Source organism: Prionailurus bengalensis, chromosome B4 (assembly GCF_016509475.1).
Source record: "Prionailurus bengalensis isolate Pbe53 chromosome B4, Fcat_Pben_1.1_paternal_pri, whole genome shotgun sequence".
NCBI lineage: Eukaryota > Metazoa > Chordata > Mammalia > Carnivora > Felidae > Prionailurus > Prionailurus bengalensis.
Genome location: NC_057358.1, coordinates 116844092 through 116865550, shown reverse-complemented (window position 1 = coordinate 116865550; position 21459 = coordinate 116844092). Strand labels below are relative to the sequence as shown.

Here is a 21459-nt window from a genome sequence, read left to right as displayed (position 1 = left end):
AGCCAGTAGTTGAGATCTGAAGCCAGATTGAGGCCAAACTGTGATTTTAATGACAAAGAAAATAATCAATAAAAAGATGTTTCCAAGGGAATAAAGGAGGGAGTGGGATCTTACAATATTAGTTGAGAAGACTTAGCAGGAAGTGTTAGCCTAGTAGGTGTCAGACTGTGCTATGTACCTTGCTGAAGTCATTTCATTTAAAATAATTTCATCCTTGGGGATTAAGTGTCCGACTTCAGCTCAGATCATGAACCTTGTGTCAGAGCCCACTTTAAATCCTCTATCCCCCTCTCTCTGTCTCTCTCCCACTCACTCTCTCTCTCTCTCAAAAATAAATAAACATTTATAAAATAAAATAAAATAAAATAGGGGCGCCTGGGTGGCGCAGTCGGTTAAGCGTCTGACTTCAGCCAGGTCACGATCTCGCGGTCCGTGAGTTCGAGCCCCGCTTCAGGCTCTGGGCTGATGGCTCGGAGCCTGGAGCCTGTTTCCGATTCTGTGTCTCCCTCTCTCTCTGCCCCGCCCCTCCCCCGTTCATGCTCTGTCTCTCTCTGTCCCAAAAATAAATAAAAATGTTAAAAAAAATTTTTTAAAAATAAAATAAAATAAAATAAAATAAAATAAAATAAAATAAAATAAAATAAAATAAAATAAAATAATTTCATCCTCCTGAAATCTCTATGAGACACTCTATGAGTGTCCTGTCTGAAGTTCAGGACAGCTGGGCTCTGGTGAGAGCTCTCTTCTGGGTTGTAGACTGCCAACTTCTCATCATAGCTTCACATTCTTCACAGAGAAGAGAGTGCTGAGCTTTCCATCCCCTTGTAAGGGCACCAATCTCATCACCCCCAAGACTGCATCCAAACCTCCCAAAGACCCCACCTCCAGATACCATCACAATGGAGATTAGGCTTCAACATATGAATCTGGAAGGGTCCACAGCACCATGTGAATTAAATCCAGCTTTCTCCCTATCCCATACCTGAACCCTCTTGGCTATGTCACTATCACTACAGATTCATGACTACTGACCTCAAGTGTAGCCTTTCTGTGCCCAGCAATTATACTTCACTATCTATGTCTCTCATTCACTCTCCTGCTTCCACTCTTCATCGCTCTGACCTGGTGACTTTGCTTCCTATTTCATCCAGAAAAATCAGAAAAAAAGCAATCAGAAGAACAATTCCACTAACTCCCACTACTGCATTTATCCACTTTCCTGCATCGGTGCCCATATGCTCTGCCCTGCATCCTGTTACTATGAACTGCTCATGTTCCTACCCAAGGCCAACAGCTCCTCTTTCCCCCTTTCTATTGGATCATTCCCATTCAATGTCAAACATTTGTAATCTATTTCATCTTACCATAAACAAAGCAAAAACTAGAACCTTCACTTGCATTCCTATCCCCTCCAGTTTTAGCTACCACCACATTTCTGTGCCTTTCTAGAAAAGCTCCTCAAAAGAGTTATCTGTTCCCATGCTCAAATTCCTCTACTCCGACCTCCTTAATCCTCTTCAGATGGGCTCACCACTCATCATTATGGTGAAACTGTCCCTATCGAGGACACCGATGGTCTTCATGTTGTCAAATGCAAAAATATATCCCCATGCCCCATCTTCTGGGCCTCTCAGCATTTAACCCAGCGAATGTTGCCTACGTGATGTGGAAACCTTGTTTAGCTTCCAGAACACCACACTCATGACTTTTTTTCCTTTCTCGCTAATTGTTCCTTCTTTGTTACCTTTGCTGGTTCATTCTCAACACCCCAAGCAAAAGCCATTCACATTTAATGCCCTCTAATCTAAAATAAATAATGTAGTTTGTTTTTCAGCAAATTTGCCTTCTTGATTATATCTTCTTAATCTGTAATTTAATTAGCTTTCATTCTCAGCATATACCAACTGGCTAAAGGAGGAGTATTAGAGGTACACTGGGTGGTAAAGGGAAACTATTTCAGGATTGCCAGGCCTGATCTTCACAGATAACCTCGTTACTCATCAGTCCTTGTGTGTCCTCTCTGTTGTAGAGTGTTCCTGTCATCCAGTGGGATCAGCTGTCCTTCCTTTCAGCTCAGTGACCTTCTGTGACCCCAGCAATGGTGACTGCCCTTGCAAGCCTGGGGTGGCAGGGCCACATTGTGACAGGTGTATGGTGGGGTACTGGGGCTTCGGAGACTATGGCTGCAGGCCCTGTGACTGCGCAGGGAGCTGTGACCCACTCACAGGCGATTGCATCAGCAGGTGAGTGCACATGGCTCTTGCTCTGTCTCTGTGTCCTTCGGATTCTTTTGAAGATCTAGTAGTGACTTAGAAAGTCTTACATGCTGTTAGTGGAGCAAAGATGCATTTGCACAGCTCTTTGAAGAATCTTCGTCAAATTTGTTCTTGCAAGATTCTCGAGATGGTCTGGTTCATTTTACAAAATAAATTATTAATCTTAACAATAGTCCCTTAAAACACTATTTCTGAAAACTAAAGGGATGGGAAAGTACCTGATTAGATTTACAGCTCCATAAATACATTCATTTCATTCAAGTTCTAAGAAATTCCTTAACTTCATCATTTTCTATTTTATTAGCAGCACAGACATGGACTGGTATCATGAAATTCCTGACCTCCATTCCATGAACAATAAAAGTGAACCAGCCTGGGAGTGGGAGGGTGAGCAAGGATTTTCTGCACTTCGACACTCAGGTGAGATGATAGATATAACCAGATACCATATTTCCAGGTCTGGTCTTGAGTAACAGTGATTTGTGACAAACCAGGAAACAACTCTTGTATCCTATGAGGGGGATGCTTTAGCTCTGAGGTTAATAAAGTAGTGACTCCCATAAGTATAGAACTATTCAATTTAGTTAAGGAGTATTTTAACAAGCTTCTGTTTATTTTCTGATTATTAGAGGAACATATATAATTAGTATAGAAAATCTGGAAAATTCAAAACATCACAGTAAAAAAAAAAATCCAAATCTCATTACCCAAGCTGTTACTGTTTTGGTGTGTCTTTCTCTGTCTAAAATACACTCTTTTACAGAGGTGAGAGCTACTGAATATGTCAGGTTTGGAAATGTAGAGATACTTTTAAAGGAAAAATGTTCTTACAGACCTAGTGTAATTTAATATGCACAAAGGCAGGTGTGAACTCCTTATGTTTGTATCTTTTATACAACTAGAAGACAATAAAACTAACAAAATTCAAATTAACACCATTAATTCAAGACAAAAAATAATTTTTACTGAAGCCAAAGCACTCTTCACTACATAAATATGGTTCTTTAAGTCTGCCAGGTCTATACTACTGTTTCCTCTCAGTTTTCCTATGATGTTTATCTGTTCCTTCGTTTGATGAGTATGCCGTAATATTGGTGTGAATACATGATTTCTGTGTTCATCCTGCCTCTATTCTTTTCTTGTAGAAAGTTGAGTGGTGCTATTCACCACAAACACAAATGTGGGCATGAGATCTTGTGTCAGCATTTGGTTGTAAAGAGCTCCCCAAATGATACAAATGAAACTTATAATAAGTTTTTTAACTTTTTTATTGGGATATAATTCACATATAACATATTAGTTTAGGTGTACAAAATAATGATTCAATATTTGTGTGTACTGTGAAATGGTCACCAAAAAAATTCTTTGTATTAAACATTACAAATGCCCAAAATGTATTATGAACACCCATATACACACACCTATCAAACTTTAAGTTTTGCCATAATTGTTTTATATTTTCTTTTAAACTTTAAAGTGTTATACATACATTTGAAGACCTATATCAATCTCCAACTTCACTAGCCTCCCCTACTCCACAGAGTAATCGCCACCCTGAATTTTGGTATTTATCATTCACTTTCATATTTTTACTATTTTACTACACATATACATAGAGTGTTTTTAAGACTGCATGTACATAACTTACCTACCCCTTTAAAGGTTTTTTTGACCTAAATTTGTATTTTTTTAGATTTATGCATTCTATTATTTGAATATATCACTTTTTATTCTCTCATTATTTGCCATTTAGGATATTTCCAATTCCTAATTTTCCACTGTTATATGTAATGCTAACACAAATGTCCTCTTAAATGTAACTTTGTGCACTTGAGAAGGAGTTTCACTAGAGCAGGGGCTGGTAAACTGTCCCTCAGACCAAATTGGGCCTGCCATCTGTTTTTCTACAGCCCACAAACTACCTGCTCTAAGGTTTAGATGGTTATAGCTTAGTTACATAAGTGGGGCACCTGGGTGGCTCAGTTGTTTAAGGGTCCAACTTTGGCTCAGGTCATGGTTTCACGGCTCATGGTTTCTAGCCCTGTGTTGGGCTCTGCACTGACAACCTAGAGCCTGGAGCCTGCTTCAGATTCTGTGTCTCCCTCTCTCTCTCTCTGCCCCTCCCCCACTTGTGCTCTCTCTCTCTCCCTCTCTCTTTCTCTCTCTCACACTCTTTCATGTGTGTGCATGCTCTCTCTCTCTCTCTCTCTCAAAATAAACTTTAAAAACATAAAATAAATAGTTATATAAGTACCTACATCAAAATCTTTAATTTTGTCTCTTAGGCCAACATATTTGTTATCTGTCCCTTTATAGAAAACGTTTGCTGAGCCTTCTTCTAGGGTACAACCTAGCCACTGTTGGGTCACAAGTATGCTTTTTATCAGATTTACCACATACTGCCAAGTAGCTCTCCAAAGCAGTTGTACAGATTTGCATTCCACCACCAGAGATGACATCCTGCTGTTTGTTCCACATCCTCACTGATACTTCGTATTTATGTAACAAACTTGTGTGTAACACATATGAGGGGCCAAGGACTATTCTACCTCACTAACTCAGGCACAGTTCAACTCCTTTAACATTTTCCGACTTCTGAAGTTAACATTATCAAACCTCTCAACTTTTGCCCATCTGGTGAGTGTGAAATAGGACCCTGCCTTTATAAGTTGTATTTTCCTGATTACTAACAGTTTTAGTAGCTTTTCACGGTTTCTTGGCCATTCGGGTCTCTTATTCTGTGTATTTCCAATTCGTAATTTTCTCACTACTTAGTAGTTCTTTGTAAATTCATTCATCTATCCAACAAATATTTATTGCATACCCATACTGTGTGTCAGTACTGTAAATATAGCAATAGAACAAAACAGACAAAAATCCCAGACTCCAAGGAGTTTACATTCTTGTGGAGGAAGACAATAAATAAATAAATAAAATTTTGTGTCATGTTATCTAATATAATAGAGAAATAAAGCAAGGAGAGAGATAATAAATGGTTGGGAGGGGCATACTTTTAAATAGGGTGATCAAGGAAAGTCTTTTGAAGGTGATGTTTGCAGAAGAACACCTGAAAAAGGTAAGAGTGAGCTATACAGATAAAAGAGGGAAGAGAGTTTAGGCAGAAGATACTGCAAGTGCAAAAGCCCTGTGGTGAGCAAAGAGACCAGGGTGATTGGGGCAGAGCAAGAAACCACAATTTTAATTCATTTTCATAGAGAACTTATGGACTCTTCAAAAATCAAGAATCCAAATTTGAGAAATACTGGTATTTGCAATTCTGTATCATTTTTTTTTTTCACTTAACCTGATCTTACGATCCTTTTCCTAATGTTTTCATTTTAGGTCACAACAGGAAAGAAGGTGGGAAAGATAAAGAAACACAAAGTTGTCATATTTATCTTTTCAGCATTTGAAAAAGAAAAAATCTTTCTCATTAATTTTTTGCCTCAATGCTAAATAGTCTGAATTCTATAATTTTAACTTTAACCACTTGCGAAAGTTTTCTTCTATTTCTCTAACACAATGATTTTCATAATTATCCAACTTTTTCTGCTAAGCCAAATCTGTGAAAATCAACTTTTTAGCATGATAAGACATTCATTAAGCCAATCACGTTACTAGGGAGCTGGCGACACACCAATTAAGCACGTAACTTGCTGGCATCAGAATGACTCCAGACTCACATCCACAACAGCTGTTAGGTCTGTGATATCCCCCAGAGAGTCTCTGAAATTCATCTGGAGGGGCTCCAGATTGAGGAAGACATTGTTCAGTTTCCTGCTAAACAGCAAAGTTCCCACTGGATATAGAATAGTGCTCCTGGGTACCTTTTACCAACAAAGAAGTGATAATCAGTTTCCTAAGCACCACAGTTCATTCTCGAATACATGTGCCTGCCTACCTATTTACCTACCATAAGTTTCCATAACTAGAAGTGTAATGCACTATACCAGCAAGATACTCTTAATTTCTACCACTTCTTGTGAGACAGAGAACATTAGATACATACTTTTACCACCTGTACAACAAATCTGGCTTTAACTAGTACCACAGAACTTATATAACAAAACTGGCTTGAACTAGTACTATAGAATTTGTTCAACACAACTGGCTTTACCTGGTACCACAGAACTGTAAATGATGTTTCTCATAACCCAGTATTAACTAACTAGGTTTTTCTCCCCTTCCAGATTTCCTTTTAGAAAACACATCTGGGGGCACCTGGGTGGCTCAGTCAGTTAAGCGCCCAACTTCGGCTCAGGTCATGATCTCACAGTTCACGAGTTTGAAGCCCATGTCAGGCTCTGTGCTAACAGCTCGGAGCCTGGAGCCTGCTTTGGATTCTCTCTCCCTTGCTCTCTAACCATCCCCCGCTTGCACTCTGTCTCTCTCGCCCTCAAATATAAATAAGTGTTAAAAATTTTTTTAAAAAAGAAAACACCTCTGGGTTAAATAAAGCCTGATCAACAAAGATTCATTCAAAAACAAATTTGAATGTCTGATTTCTTAACATGAAAAAGGGAGTATTGGAAAGCAGCCACAGAATATCTTCAAATAACAGAACTTTGTATATTCTTGTTGGCTGAAGGACTAAAAAGAACATAAGTTAAGGAATAATACATGCCCTTTGGAGCTCAATTGGTTTTTTAGCATGGTGGTTACCATACTCTCCAGCTTTGGTGGAATTATCAGAGGCCCTGGGCTATCTACTTAGGTTACTACAATTCCTGAAGGAGTAACCATCTCTGCTATGTTTAGATGATACACAATATTATTTAACAAATCACAACAGCTAATTTTAAGCACCTGTGATTTCTCATTCCCACTATTTAATTCCACTGTGATTTTCCACTGGCAAAATCTCATTCTCTAGTTTCTAACAGCTTTAGTCAGAGTCAGCATGTCACTATTTGCCACATTACCATGTCTACCCAACCTCATCTCACCGGAATCCTACTCCCATTTCCACCTGTGTATTCTGTCAGCAACTCTAAGTCATTATATTCTCCTCATACTACACCTCTGTTGTTTCTGCCTACCCAGATCCATTTCCCCCTCTTTATTCCTGCTATTTCTGTGGCAGCTTAACCCAAACTTTCTCTAGGGAACCCGCCTTCCCCCATTTAGTAAAGTGTTGGTGAGGCCAATCAGATGTTCTCTCCCCGGAATTTAAATTGTGAGCTGAAAGTGACAAAGTCTGAAAGTAATCACAGTTCGTGATTCCAATGACACAGCCATAAAAGAGACTGTATAACAGTTCCTGGTACCTAGATCTCTGGCGCTGTCCTGATTCTTGTCTTTTCTGAGTTCTGGTTCTTCAGCTTTTTCTCCTTTCTATGAGCTACTCCATATCCTTTCAAAAATTAAGTTAAACCATTGGTTGCTACCAAAAACCATAAGTTACACACTCCTGAAGTGTTCTCCTCCTAACGTCTCTATTTCTGTTAGTAATACTTTAGTCTTCAGTCATCTTAGCTGAAAACTCCAAGTTCATCCTTAGGCTTCCTCTTCCCTTGCTGTAATCCAATCCATTGACAAGATTTGTAGACCCTAACTCTGCATCCTCCCTTAATATTCCTTCTTTTCTAGACCCACAGCCATTTCTTCAGTTCAGACCTACATTTCATCTGATACATATATATATATTTAATTCATGTAACTTCTTTAATCTGATAAACTTCAAAAATTCGTCTTTATCAATGGCCAAAATGAGTGAAGGAGAGCAGGAGATACAGGCTTCCAGTTATGTAATGAATAAGTCATGGGAATAAAAGCCACCACATAGGGAATATAGTCAATGATACCGTAATAGCATTGCATGGTGACAGATGGTAGCTACATTTGTGGTGAACACAGCATGACATATAGACTTGTTGAATTGCTATGCTGTACACCTGAAACTAATGTAACATTGTATGTGACTTGTACTCAAATTTTTAAAAAAATTTCTCCTTTATCTAACAAATTAGATTCAGGCCCTAATTGCATTATCAGTCAAGGTCCTCCATGATGCCTTCTACTATTCACAACTCAATCTGTACCCAGGAAAAACAGAAACATTTATTCTTCCATGAACACACTCTGCCTTTCTCTCTTACATTTCTTTACTCACTCTTTTTTTTTAAATTTTTTTTAATCTTTTTTTTTGAGAGAGAGAGAGAGAAAGAGAGTGCCAGAGTGCAAGTGGCAGAGAAAGAGAGAGAGAGGGAGACACAGAATCTGAAGCAGGCTCCAGGCTCTGAGCTGTCAGCACAGAGCCAAACATGGGGCTCAAACTCATGAGCCATGAGTTCATGCCCTGAGCCGAAGTCGGATGGTTAACCGTCAGAGCCACCCAGGCGCCCCCTTTACTCACCCTTTTATCTCTATATTCTTGTCAAATTTCTATGTGTTAGAATCTTAGATGAGTAAATAAATGTAAAACACTTAAAACAGTGCCTGGCACAGGGGCGCCTGCATGTCTCCGTCGGTTGGGCGTCCGACTTCGGCTCAGGTCATGATCTCACAGCTTGTAAGTTCAAACCCTGCATCAAGCTCTGTGCTGACAGCCCAGAGCCTGGACCCTGCTTCAGATTCTGTCTCCCTCTCTCTCTCTCTCTGCCCCTCCCCCACTCATGCTCTGTCTCTGTCTCTCTCCTTCAAAAATAAGTAAACATTAAAAAAAATTTTTTTAAATAGTGCCTGGCACATAGTAGCTCTTCCTCAGTAAATGTTACCTATGTTTACACCACTCAATGCCTATTTAATGTAATGCATGAAGGCAGAAGGGGAAGGATGATAAAATTATATCGAATTATTAAATATGTAAGAACGGAAATCCTATTCCTTCTAGGGATTTAAAGATAAATAAGACATAACTGTTGTCCTCAAGGATCACACTTTAGAGAGGAAACAGATAAATAAGAATGCTATATATAGACTATGTACAAAGGCATTTCGAAAGTCTTCCACAGGGCCTGACAAATGTGTCACACACAATAATTGTAATGCATAATTTAAACTGTTGGGGAAATATCTTACTTATTCTTCAGGGTCCATTTCAAATCCTTGTTCAGCCATGTAGCCTTTTTCCATCCTTCCAAACATGTGACTCTCACCCAAGCATATTGTATCTGTCTTAGAACACTGTTTATACACTTGCTTTATTCACCTTACTGAATTGTAAGCCTTCAGGCAAGAATTGTATATTGCTCATCTTTATATACTCTGAAGTGTATAGCACCATGTCCTGCACATAATAGGTGAAATAAATACTTTTAAATTGGGTGGCATTACCTTCAAAGGACTGCCCAGTTATTTTACCCTATTTGACTTTTGCTGTAGTGAACATTAATTGTAAAAAGAAAGTGTCTTTTCTATAGTTTATTCATTTAGTTTTTCTTTTCCATTAGCATGGAATATTCATACTGGACTATATCTATCATAACATCAATTACAAGCATTAAAATATATCATTGTTTCTACCTTTGTATATTTCTCTTAAGTCAGTACTTTATTGGATGATAACTAATTCAATTCAGAAAGTGACTCTACTTTGTTTGAATGACTGTTTATGATTTCTTAGTATTTATGGATTATGTGAATCACTCAAGTCTTAAAGAGTTATGCTACCTGACACCTGAAACTAATATAACACTTTATGTTAATTATATTTCAATGTTGTTTTTTTTTAAAATGAGTTATGCTACCTGGATTTACTTGTGTTGTTGTTTTTTTTTTTTTCTCTTCCTTGTTTCTAAATAACTGACACAATTTTTCACTTACTTTTTGTAGGTAAATGTGAATGTAAAGAACAGGTGTTAGGAAACCCCAAGGCATTCTGTGGAATGAAATATACATATGGTGAGTTTGAAATCCTGAATGCTTCTAAGAATCTATTCAAACTAAATCCAAAGAGTTTTTTAGGAAATGGGAGGTCTAGTCTATGACATTCCCAAAATATCAAAGCATTAGTCTTAATATAATAATACCTAATAGAGATGGTGTTGAAGGTCCTAGTGAGGGCAGGAGGCTGCTAGAGCAAAGGCAAAGTCATCCTACTATGAGGAAAAGAGGCAAACAAAAAGAAGAAAACCATCACACATAACCCTTTCTTACGGATGCTTCTTGTCTTAGGAACCTAAAAAGGAAGTCCCTAGCCACTAAAATGATTCCTGTGCCAGTTTTATGTAGTATTACCAGTTTCGAGTAATAACCTATGCCAGTTATCATGTAGTAATATGAAGCAAAAATCAGTTTAAACACTATTTCACAGTGATTAAGAGTTGGAGCTTTGGATTCAGACCTACGTGGGTTGGATTTCTGGTTTATTGGGTAACTTCACCTCTCTAGACTTCTTCATCTATAAAGTTGGATGGTGCCACCTTTCCCATAAAATGAGAGTTTTGAAAAGCACACAGCACATTACCTTGCATACACTATATGCCCAGTAACTGGTAGGGAGAAGGAAGAGGATATATATTTAGGAAGCACTGAGACGAGCTGTCCACTCAAGCCTCTTCCCTGCCCTCTCTGTATATTCTAGACTCCTCTACTTTTCAAATACCAGGGAAATACAGACAAAGGGAAATGTTACTGCCTATGTAAAGACTGTTCCTATCTTCAAACTCTAAATGGCTTTATGCTTACTATTAAATATACTAGATGCCTTATCTTGCCAACATATTTTTCACCAGTATCTGAGGCTTTTTATTGTTCCATAATTCATACTGCCTGAAATACACATTACAGTGAAGAGAAAATTTTAAGTCATGATCTCTGAAACCAAGTGTTTAGGTTCTTTTTTTCCTTCTAGGTTCTTGATAACATTGCATTTAATCGCATAAAAGATTTTTTTTTAAGTAAATGTTAAAAATCTCATAAATCTTGGGGCGCCTGGGTGGCTCAGTTGGTTGAGCATCCAACTTCGACTCAGGTCATGATCTCACGGTTCTTGAGTTCGAGCCCCACATCGGGCTGTGTGCTGACAGCTCAGAGCCTGGAGCCTGCTTCAGATTCTGTCTCCCTCTGTCTCTGCCCCTCCCCCACTCATGCTTTGTCTCTCTGTCTCTCCAAAATGAATAAATGCTAAAAAAAAAAATCTCATAAATTTTTATCTAAAATTACATGCATATTTCCCTCCTTTCATTTGACAACTTGGCTAAATAACAGAAGAAAACTTTTGAAATGTATAGTGCCCAATAAAGAAAAATTCATTTTGAGAAAATGGTATTTACTATCAAAAGCAAAAAACAGGACAATTTAGTTCAAAGATGGTCAGTTTAGTGGAAATATCAACTAGTTTTCAATATTACATATATTTGGTAGCTCTCTGAATTTACAAACAACTGCACTGGCATCTTTTAATACAATTGTACTATTTTCTGCTTAAGAAACTTTGAACGCTCTACCTTTTTTTTTTTTCCTTAAGTTTATTTTTATTTATTTTGAGGTGGGGGGGGGAGAGAGAGGGAACAGAGAATTGAAAGCAGGCTCCACACTGTTAGCACGGAGCCTGATGTGGGGTTCAAACTCATGAACCATGAGGTTGTGACCCGAGCCGAAGTCAAAAGTCAAATGCTCAACTGACTGAGCCACCCAGATATCCTGAAATACCTTGTTCTTATTAACACATCTACAGACTTGGGGGGAAAAATGGTTTCCCTTCTCCATTCTATTAGTGGAAAAAAGAAACTTGATTCATTTGTTTATTCCTTAGAAAATATTTATTAAGTTATAATAATGAATAGATGAGGTCCCTGTTCTCTTTGACAATACAGTCTAGTGGAAAAATAACAGTGAACATTTACTGAGCATTAGCCATGTGTGAGGAACTAAGTACCCTTCATGCAGTATCTTATCTATTTGGATTTGATACCTCTCTAACTGACTGGTCATGCAAATTTGGGAAGTTCACTTGATTTCTTATAACTTGCTTTCTCATACATAAAACAAGATTAGATGACCTCTTAAGACCACTTAGAAGTCTAAAATTTGGTGATTCTATAAAGATATCTGATATCTGACAACAGTATTCTTAGGAAATGGAACCAGCCAGTGTAGGGTTCTCTCATTACACAGAATTTTCCATCAAGATATAGATGAGCCAGTAAGAACTCCTCTAATAGTATAGAATATACATCCAGTGTTCCTTAGATCTACTTTCTTCCTCACCCCAAGCTATTCCAACTGCTTAACCCCTAGCCACATCATTTCATAGATGAAGAGCATAGCGTAATAGAATCATGAGTTATAGAGAATATTGAAGCTCTGCCATCATATAGAAGGACAGCCATTCCAACCCCAGTTGGCTTGTATTTTACGTCTGGGAAGAAGATTAAATACTCCATTTTTATTATTTAATTATTTAATTATTTAATCTCTTTAGAATATGTAAAATATATTCTGGCAGTAACATTTTGTTTGTTTTTTGTCATAACTTTATACACAGTGAGCCGCAGAGTAAAATATAATCAGAATCTAAATAAAAACCAGGATAACAATTCTACTTCCTATACATCTTTTTTCTATTTGGATTTGATAGCTGAATGTGTTTAAGATATGTTTGCAGTAGGCAAATGGCTGATTTTCTCTTAGCATAATGATAGGAGTAACAGAAGCAGATGAAAATGTCGAAGAAAGAAGAGTATAGTTAATATCGATAAATAAGGTGAAGCCAATGCAAAAGTTAGTGAGCCTAATGATTTTTTTTTAGTTTTTTTCAAATTACAGTATAGCTAATATACCATTTCATATTACTTTCAGGTATATACTATAGTGATTCAACAATTCTACATATTATTCACTGTTCATCAAGATGAACCTAATGATTTTAAAAGCAAATTTCCACATTTGCATCATCATTAGTTAACTTTTCCATTATACTCTGAAATGCTTATTTAAGTTATTCAGAGTTCAACAGGTAACATGAAATCCTATACATTTTGACTTTTGGAATTGTGTTGTTACAGTGCTAAAAATAAAGATTTTATCAGCTCATGACAAAGGATCTCATGCTGAGGTCAATGTGAAGATAAAAAAAGTCTTAAAATCTACCAAATTGAAAATTTTACGAGGAAAACGAACATTATATCCAGAATCGTGGACTAACAGAGGCTGCACTTGTCCAATCCTCAATCCTGGTAAGCATTAGACTTTTCTAGCTTAGTAACTACTTTGTCTCTGCTGATTTGCTCCTTGTCTTATTCTCTAAACCACAACTGAAATCAACTCACCAAGAGTATGTCTCCTTTTCACCATCTGAATTCTGGGGGAAAATCCAAATGGTATTCTTTGAACGGACATCAAAAAACTGTTTCTCTTCCACATGTTCTAAAAAGTGAAACATTTTAAAATCCAGCAATATAATATTTTCTGTCCTAAAAGAGAAGTCTTAGCTTGGTTCCATGTGCCAGTAGCATAGAAAACACTTTCATAATTTAGTTACCACTAATACTTCATCTGAAAGCTAGGTCCTATTACGGTGCCCTGGGTAGAATTTTCTCCCAAAGGAAATTCAAATGCAACATTCCATCTGTGCAAATAATACTGAATTCATTTTTATGATTGCATGCGAAGCATCTGTTCCTCCTGGATAGAAAACAACTCTTAAGTTCTCATCATCTTGTTTTTCATTAAATGATCATTCTGGTTCCAAATTAGAAACAGCAGAAATATAAAAAAAAAACAAAAACAAAACACTGTAGAATCTTAGAAAAACTGGAAATTAAGGGAATTTGCACCTTAAAATGTTACTACAGTGGTAGAGACAAGTGAGTAAGCATGGGATTCTTACCTTTATGCTCTACAAGTACACTTTCATACTGTGGCATAAGCTGCTTATTTCTCTGTCTCCTTCATTAAATTTGAGGATGGGATTTAGATTTTCGATCACAACATCTCTAGTACCTACCATTAGTACCTAAAAAATAACATAGTACCCAGATAGTAAGTTATCAAAACAAATATTTTTTTTAAAAAAATCCTCTGTATTTTCCACTTTATGTAGTTGCCATCTGTATTTTAGTGGCACTGCTAAAACAGGTGCATAATTTATGCTCTGGATCTAATTCCTTTAAAATAAAAGTCCAGGAAACCCCAGTTATGTTAATAAGAAATTACTGTAGTCTTTGATTAATAACTTTGAGAGAAACAGATAACCGAGTGACAGAGAAAAAGAGAAAATCAGTCAATAAAATATTACCCCCTAAACAATCTAAAATAATATAAAACTGTTGACGTTTTGACCCGTTGACTAATCTCTTACATCCTTTTATATGCCTTTAGTATTTTATTTAAGTTATTTTAAATTTTAATAAGGAAAAGGAAAAGGGGACATTTTAAATAATAAATAAATATGTTTCCAAAGAACAAATGAAGTAATTAGAATCTTGGATTCTGAATACAGGAAACTAAGAGTCATAAATTTAAGTTCTATTTCCTAATAATCTGTATGTAGAGGCTCTTCCTATAAGCACTTTTTACTATCTTGGCAAAAGAAAAAAAATATGCCCAGTCTTTTAGTAAGCCACTAAAAGAAAAAAAAAGCTTTGACCATCTGAGCCACCCTCCAGGAAGTAAACTATACTTCCTAATCAGGTTTCTGCCAGAGTCAAAGAATCAACTGAGTTCATCACAATTGAAAACATAAGCGCAATTATTCAAAGAATTCTTAAAAACATGTTTACTTGCTTTGAAGAAAAGACTGGAACCTGCCAAAGCAAAACCAGACACTCTTTCATTTCACTTTGTTTTTCCATTTTTACAAGTTCAATAGCCAAGGCCAAAGAAAGCTGATAAGAAAATTTGGAAACCTTACACGCCAACTTGCTTCCTCTGCTACTTTTTTGAAAAGGAACAATCTAATTGGCATCCCTGCAAATTCATTCATTCCTACATTCATACATACATTTACTCATTCATTAATCAATTTAGGATATCAAGACTAGCAGTAAAGTATTATATTTTCTTTTTCTAAAGAAACAAAATAAATCTTGTGCCCTCAAATGTGTAGCAAAGTAGATGTCAAAAGCATAAAAATAGGAAAGCAAAATGTAAATGCTAGTAAGTGATGCAACAGATAACATTGTTTTCCATGCTAATTTTTGGCATGATATTGCTCCATAATTTATGGATTTATTCAGTATCATTTTTATTGGTTTATTTTTATACTTTAATTTTTTTCATTTTATTTATTTTAGAGAGAGAGAGCAAGCAGGAGAGAGGGGCAGAGGGAGAGAGAGAGAATCCTTAGCAGGCTCCATGCTCAGCACAGAGCTTGATTCAGGGCTCTATCCCATGACTCTGCGATCATGACCTGAGCAGAAACCAAGGGTTGGATGCCCAACCAACCGAACCACCCAGGTGTCCCAAATTTATATTTATACTTTAAATTAATGGCAAGCTCCTATTGTATTTGTTCTGTTTATAGTTTCAAAGTAAATTCACTTAAAATACTAGACTTAGCAATGAAGTTTCCTAAAAATTATGTATTGTGTTTTTAAATGAAGATGTTATTACTTTAGGTATGATACAAACATGATATTATATCAAGACCACTATATTTTAATTAGACTGTTAATTAAATATTGGGATTCTTTTTCATGCAAAAGCTAAGGTTACTCTTCCAAGAATTTTAATATTTTATAATCCATCTTACATTTGTGCTCTACAGTGTGTTTAAAATCTCTATCATTATTTTCTCTCTTTTTCTTTCTTTTTTTTTTTTTGAAAACACCATCATAGCTGTTTTTAAGTTTAGTGCTGAATTCTTTTAATAATTTTTTAAATAACCCTCTTGAGGCACCTGATTGGCTGAGCTGGTGAAGCATCCAACTGTTGATTTGGGGTTGTGAGTTTGAACCCCACATTGGGTATAGAGATTACTTTTAAAAGTTTAAAAAATCTTAAGGAGCGCCTGGGTGGCTCAGTTGGTTAAGCGTCTGACTCTTGATCTTGGCTCAGGTCATAATCTTATGATTCTTGAGTTCCAGCCCCACATGGCGCTCTGTGTTGACAACGCTGACAGCACAGAGCCTACTTAGGATTCTGTTTCTCTCTCTCTCTCTCTCTCTCTCTCTCTCTCTCTGCCCCTCCTCAGCTCACTCTCTCACTCTCTCTGTCTCAAAAATAAATAAATATTTTAAAATAAATATATAAGCCTCTATAGAAGCTATACATGTACATTATAAAATTTTAGGGGAAAATTTAAAATGTCACATTTCTTACCTCCAAAGATTCTCTGTTAACAGCTTAGTGTAAATCCTTCCAGGTCTTCCTCTGTGCATGTACATATTATAATTTTTAACCAAAATAAATTCATACTATACTCTGTTTTGCAACCTACTTTATTCAGTTAGTGATCTTTGCCTTCAATTATAGTTTATTTTCATATACTATAATACTCAGACCACATGCCAATTTCCCAACTGGTCCCAAAATGTCCTTTAGGACTGATTTGTCCTTGTCAGGTTCAATCCAGGATCACACATTGTATCTGGTTTTTAAGACTCTCAAGTCTCTTATTCAAGCACAGTTCCTCTTTTCATTGTTGAAAAAATTATTAGTGTTGAAGAAACCAGCCCAAGTGTCCTGTAGATCGTATTACCTTCTATATTTGTCTGGTTGGTTCCTTGTGGTGTCATTTATCTTGTCCCTCTACTGCCTATGTAATCTCTAAAGAAAAGCTTGATATATTCAAGATAAATATTTGGACTAGAATCCATTAGAGATATTGCTGTGTGTGTACTTCATGTTAAATCATATCAGAAGACATATAGTAACCGGATAACTCACCATCAGGGTTGCTCAACTTGATCCTTGGGTTAGAGTGATGACAGTCTGGTCTCTCCATTGGGCAGTTTTGTTTTCCCTTTTGAGACTAGAAAATAATGAGTGTGGTATTACTTAGTCATGATACAAACATCCAGTTTCCCAGTAACTATTGATTTAATGACATTATCATTGATTGGTAATCTTCCTGAATCAACAATTTCATTAGAGTTTGAGAAATGACGTTTTTCTAACTTCCCTCATTTATTAGTTGATGCTTCTGTAAGGGGACTGTCTCTTTGAAACTGGGCTATTAGGTTACCATTCAATATAGTTCCTATTGTAAAAGTCAGAATAAATGCTAAATTCTTTCCCCATAATTTCCAATTTTCAAAGTAAGTAATGGTTTTAATAGCTTCCTCAAAAGATGACAAATTAGGGGTGCCTGGGTCACTCGGTGGGTTAAGTAACCAACTTCAGCTCAGGTCATGATCACAGGGTTCTATGAGTTTGAGCCCTGCACGGGGCTCTCTGCTGTCAGAACAGAGCTGTCTCCCTCTCTCTCTGCCCCTCCCCTGCTCACTCTCTCTCTCTCAAAAATAAATAAACATTAAAAAAAAAAGGATGACAATTTAGTTTTTTCTAGATTTCTCTTTTATGAGTATCATTTTGGAATTATGGATATTGGTTGATTCAAATAGATAGATACCAATAGGTACAAATTATTATATTCCTTGGTGCTCAGATTATCACAACTTTAAAAAGTTGTAACCCTTTCTTGATAACTCCCATGTCCTTCTGAATTGATCCCAATTAATCTTTGAAAGCTTCTGTGCCTTTTAGCACAATAGGATGTCCCATGCTAGCTTGTATCTTCCCGCCCTGGACCTGCAATAGCATTTGTCCAAGAAGCCTTGTTTTGTTTTGTTTTGGTGAGATCTGTTTAATTAGAGACTACAGTATATCTATTATAGGTGTTCACTGCTACTTGAATGCCTTTTTTTTAGGTCATTTCAGTGGACAAGTGTTATATATATATATAGCATATTCATATGTTTTACTTTTATTATTTTATTAATATATATTAATTTTTATATGTACATATAAAGCCATGAGTTTAAATTGGTATTTTCAGCTTAATTTTAGCATCTACTATTTTCCCTTAAGTTTTAAAGTATATGTCTCTTTATCTTGGAAAACTGTCTTATAAACATAACTACTTATTTCTCTACCCTATAATATTAAAGAAAATTATTTCAAAATACCAATATTGATATTATTACAAACATCTCCTAAAGGAAATTAACATATTTCCTTTTTTTTTTTTTTTTTTTTTTCAACGTTTATTTATTTTTGGGACAGAGAGACACAGAGCATGAACGGGGGAGGGGCAGAGAGAGAGGGAGACACAGAATCGGAAACAGGCTCCAGGCTCTGAGCCATCAGCCCAGAGCCTGACGTGGGGCTCGAACTCCCGGACTGCGAGATCGTGACCTGGCTGAAGTCGGACGCTTAACCGACTGCGCCACCCAGGCGCCCCGACATATTTCCTTTTTATAGTGTATAGGTAATGAGACCATCCTTTAATTTTTCTGTGTTACCCAAAATTTTTTATTTGAAGTCTGAAAAGAATTTTTAATTACAAAGTCAACACTAGGTCCAGTTAAGTCTCAAGTTTTTTTTAATATATGACAAACAAACATCCTATATCCCAAAAACACACTGACTTTTTATTTATTTTTTTTTTTTAATCTTCATTTATTTTTGAGAGAGAGACAGCATGTGAGCAGGGGAGGAGCAGAGAGAGAGGGAGACACAGAATCAGAAGCAGGCTCCAGGCTCTGAGCTGCCAGCACAGAGCCCGACGTGGGGCTTGAACCCACGAACCGTGAGATCATGACTTGAGCCGAAATCAGACGCTTAACCGACTGAGCCACCCAGGCACCCCAACACTGACTTTCTATAGGAAATATGTGTTACTTTGTATAATTTATAACTCTCTTCCAATATGTTTTCCCAAATGGTTTTTCACTTTTATAAAATCCTCAATATACACTACCATACATAGTGAGTCTCCAAGAAATAGTAATTTATGGCAGTGTGCTAAGCACGCACAGAATCCTCACTTCTTTACCATGAAGGGTGGTACAGTATAAAGTAAAAATTCTACAGACAGACTTGAGCTTAAGTCAGAGTGTTAACTATTTACTGGGAGACACTGAACAACTTGTGTAATCTTGCTGAGCCTCAGTCCCTTTATTTGTGAAACAAGAAGAAAAACAAGACCTAGTTCATAGGGTTATTTTCAAGATTAAATAAATAATACATGTAATCCATTTAGCACATAGTAAATGCTTATTAAGTGTTAGCTCTTACTACCTGTGACTCCCTATTTCGACTATGAATATATAAAAGCATGAACCGTGCATATAAAATTACTGAAGTCACATCTCTCTCCTTCAATAAATTATGATACTCTATAGCCCCTAACTTTGTTCTCTTTTAGGTTTGGAGTACCTTGTGGCAGGACATGAAGATGTAAGAACAGGCAAATTAGTCGTGAATATGAAAAGTTTTGTCCAGCACTGGAAGCCATCCCTTGGAAGAAAAGTGATGGATATTTTAAAAAGAGAGTGCAAGTAGCAATAAAGGTATATAGCACATAATGGCACTTCTCTATGTATGAAACACAAACTTCATGGAAAGGAGACCTCAAAAATGAAACTGGAATTTTTTAAGTGCCAAAACATATAGAAATGTTCCAATGCATAGGCCTTGTCTAACCTGACTCTTTGGGAGGCCATGTTTAAATACAGTTTGTTTCATAAAGACAAATGAAAACTCCTATGCTGATACCTGGTTTCTATGGGACTCATTCTGAAATTCGTAACTATTAAGAGTTTTTAACAGCAGTGTGATATTTAGCAGTAATCCATTAAGGGCAGTACATCTAACAAGGACTCCTTCCAGCTTCAGATATGTTACTTATATTTGTGCTACTTAAAGCAATTAAGGAGATTTTAAGGACTCCCCAACCCTAGTATCAAAAAAGGTTTTTCTTAAAAAAGAGCCTTCCTTTGCGTGATGTGTGTGAACTTTGGTCTGTGGGGTGTTAAATGGAACCTCTCCACATGTATATAGTATTTCCTTGTATAAAGCACTTTACTACCTACCACTTGTGTTGTGAAAGTTTGGAAACCGTTGTTGACAGAAAGAAAAATAAAGGTCGTGTAAGAAAACCTACTGAAACAGAAGCACTGCCACTACATGTGGACAAAAGGAAGTTGTACGTTTTAACTCTGAACACTTGGGGAAAAAATATGTGAAGATACAACCTAAAAGAACATGTTTGCATATCAAATCTCAGCTTCAGGCTAGAGGTTAGATTCCACAGATACCAACCATGATGAAAATTTTTTTAAAAACTAAACAAGATGAGACTTTAAAATTAGAGGAAGAAGAAATCATAAGTGTAGAAATATGCTTGGATAAAGAGGAAATTGACTTTAAATTTTTAAAAGCTCATTTATTTGCAATGCACTTGTAAACACTGCAAAAATTATTATAGACACAGAATTTGTTTTATTTTTGTGTTTAGTATTTAAACCTGAATGTTGAGACAGTTTTCTCCTTATCTTTATTAACAATATATGGTCATTATATTTGCTCACTTTTTTGACACAATGTATGTGATAGTTCACCAAACTACAGTCTTCATTATTATTCATCTGTACGCATGCATAACCACAATACATACAGTTTCTTCTGTACTTGAATATACAAAACATGAGCCACAGTGCCATAAGATTAACTTCACATACAGAACATATTTTTTTCCTGAGGTCCTGTGGACTTGCAAAAAAAAAAAAAATATATATATATATATATATATATTGCTCTGTTAATTTTTTTTATATTTCATATATGTAATAAAGGAATATGATCTCTTGATTTTTGTCTCATTTCCTGATCAATTCTTTCAATGATGCTAAAGATTATCTTTTCTTAATGAGGGAACACAAACCTAATTCCTTAAATTAAGAAAATCAGGGCACGTGGGTGGCTCAGTCAGTGAAGTGTCTGACTCTTGATTTCAGCTCAGGCCATGACTTCACGGTTTGTGAGATCAAGCCCCATGTTGGACTCTATGCTGACAGCACAGTGGAGCCTATTTAGGATTCTCTCTCCTCTCTCTCTGTTCCTTCCCCACTTGCACTCTCTCTCTCAAAATAAATAAATAAACTTAAAAAAAAATCAAACAAGTGGCCAGTATTTTGACTCTTTTACTCTGGTGCATGGAGATAGAGTAGAAGCTACAGGTTTAGTTTCTGTCACATGAAATTTTTTTTTTATCAGATGCAATGCATTTTTATACTATATTTACCTTTTTAAAAAGCAATGGAAGGGGCGCCTGGGTGGCACAGTCAGTTAAGCG

The 21459-nt window shown here is 36.4% G+C and overlaps 1 protein-coding gene across 4 annotated transcripts in view; it reads left to right on the top strand.

Moving 5' to 3' along the window:
• The window catches only part of NTN4 (netrin 4), a 124141-nt gene extending 103378 nt beyond the window's left edge, over positions 1-20763 (top strand). For 2 of the 4 annotated variants that reach the window (XM_043562177.1, XM_043562175.1), the window contains 5 exons: positions 2030-2243; positions 2584-2696; positions 10050-10118; positions 13226-13396; positions 19531-20763. In XM_043562177.1, coding sequence (XP_043418112.1) covers positions 2030-2243; positions 2584-2696; positions 10050-10118; positions 13226-13396; positions 19531-19667 — 704 coding nt within the window. In that variant the 3' untranslated portion in view covers positions 19668-20763. Of the gene's footprint in view, positions 1-2029; positions 2244-2580; positions 2697-10049; positions 10119-13225; positions 13397-19530 lie in introns of all 4 variants that reach the window. The other 2 variants (XM_043562176.1, XM_043562174.1) reach the window with 1 other exon arrangement.
• Positions 20764-21459: the final 696 nt, after the last annotated feature.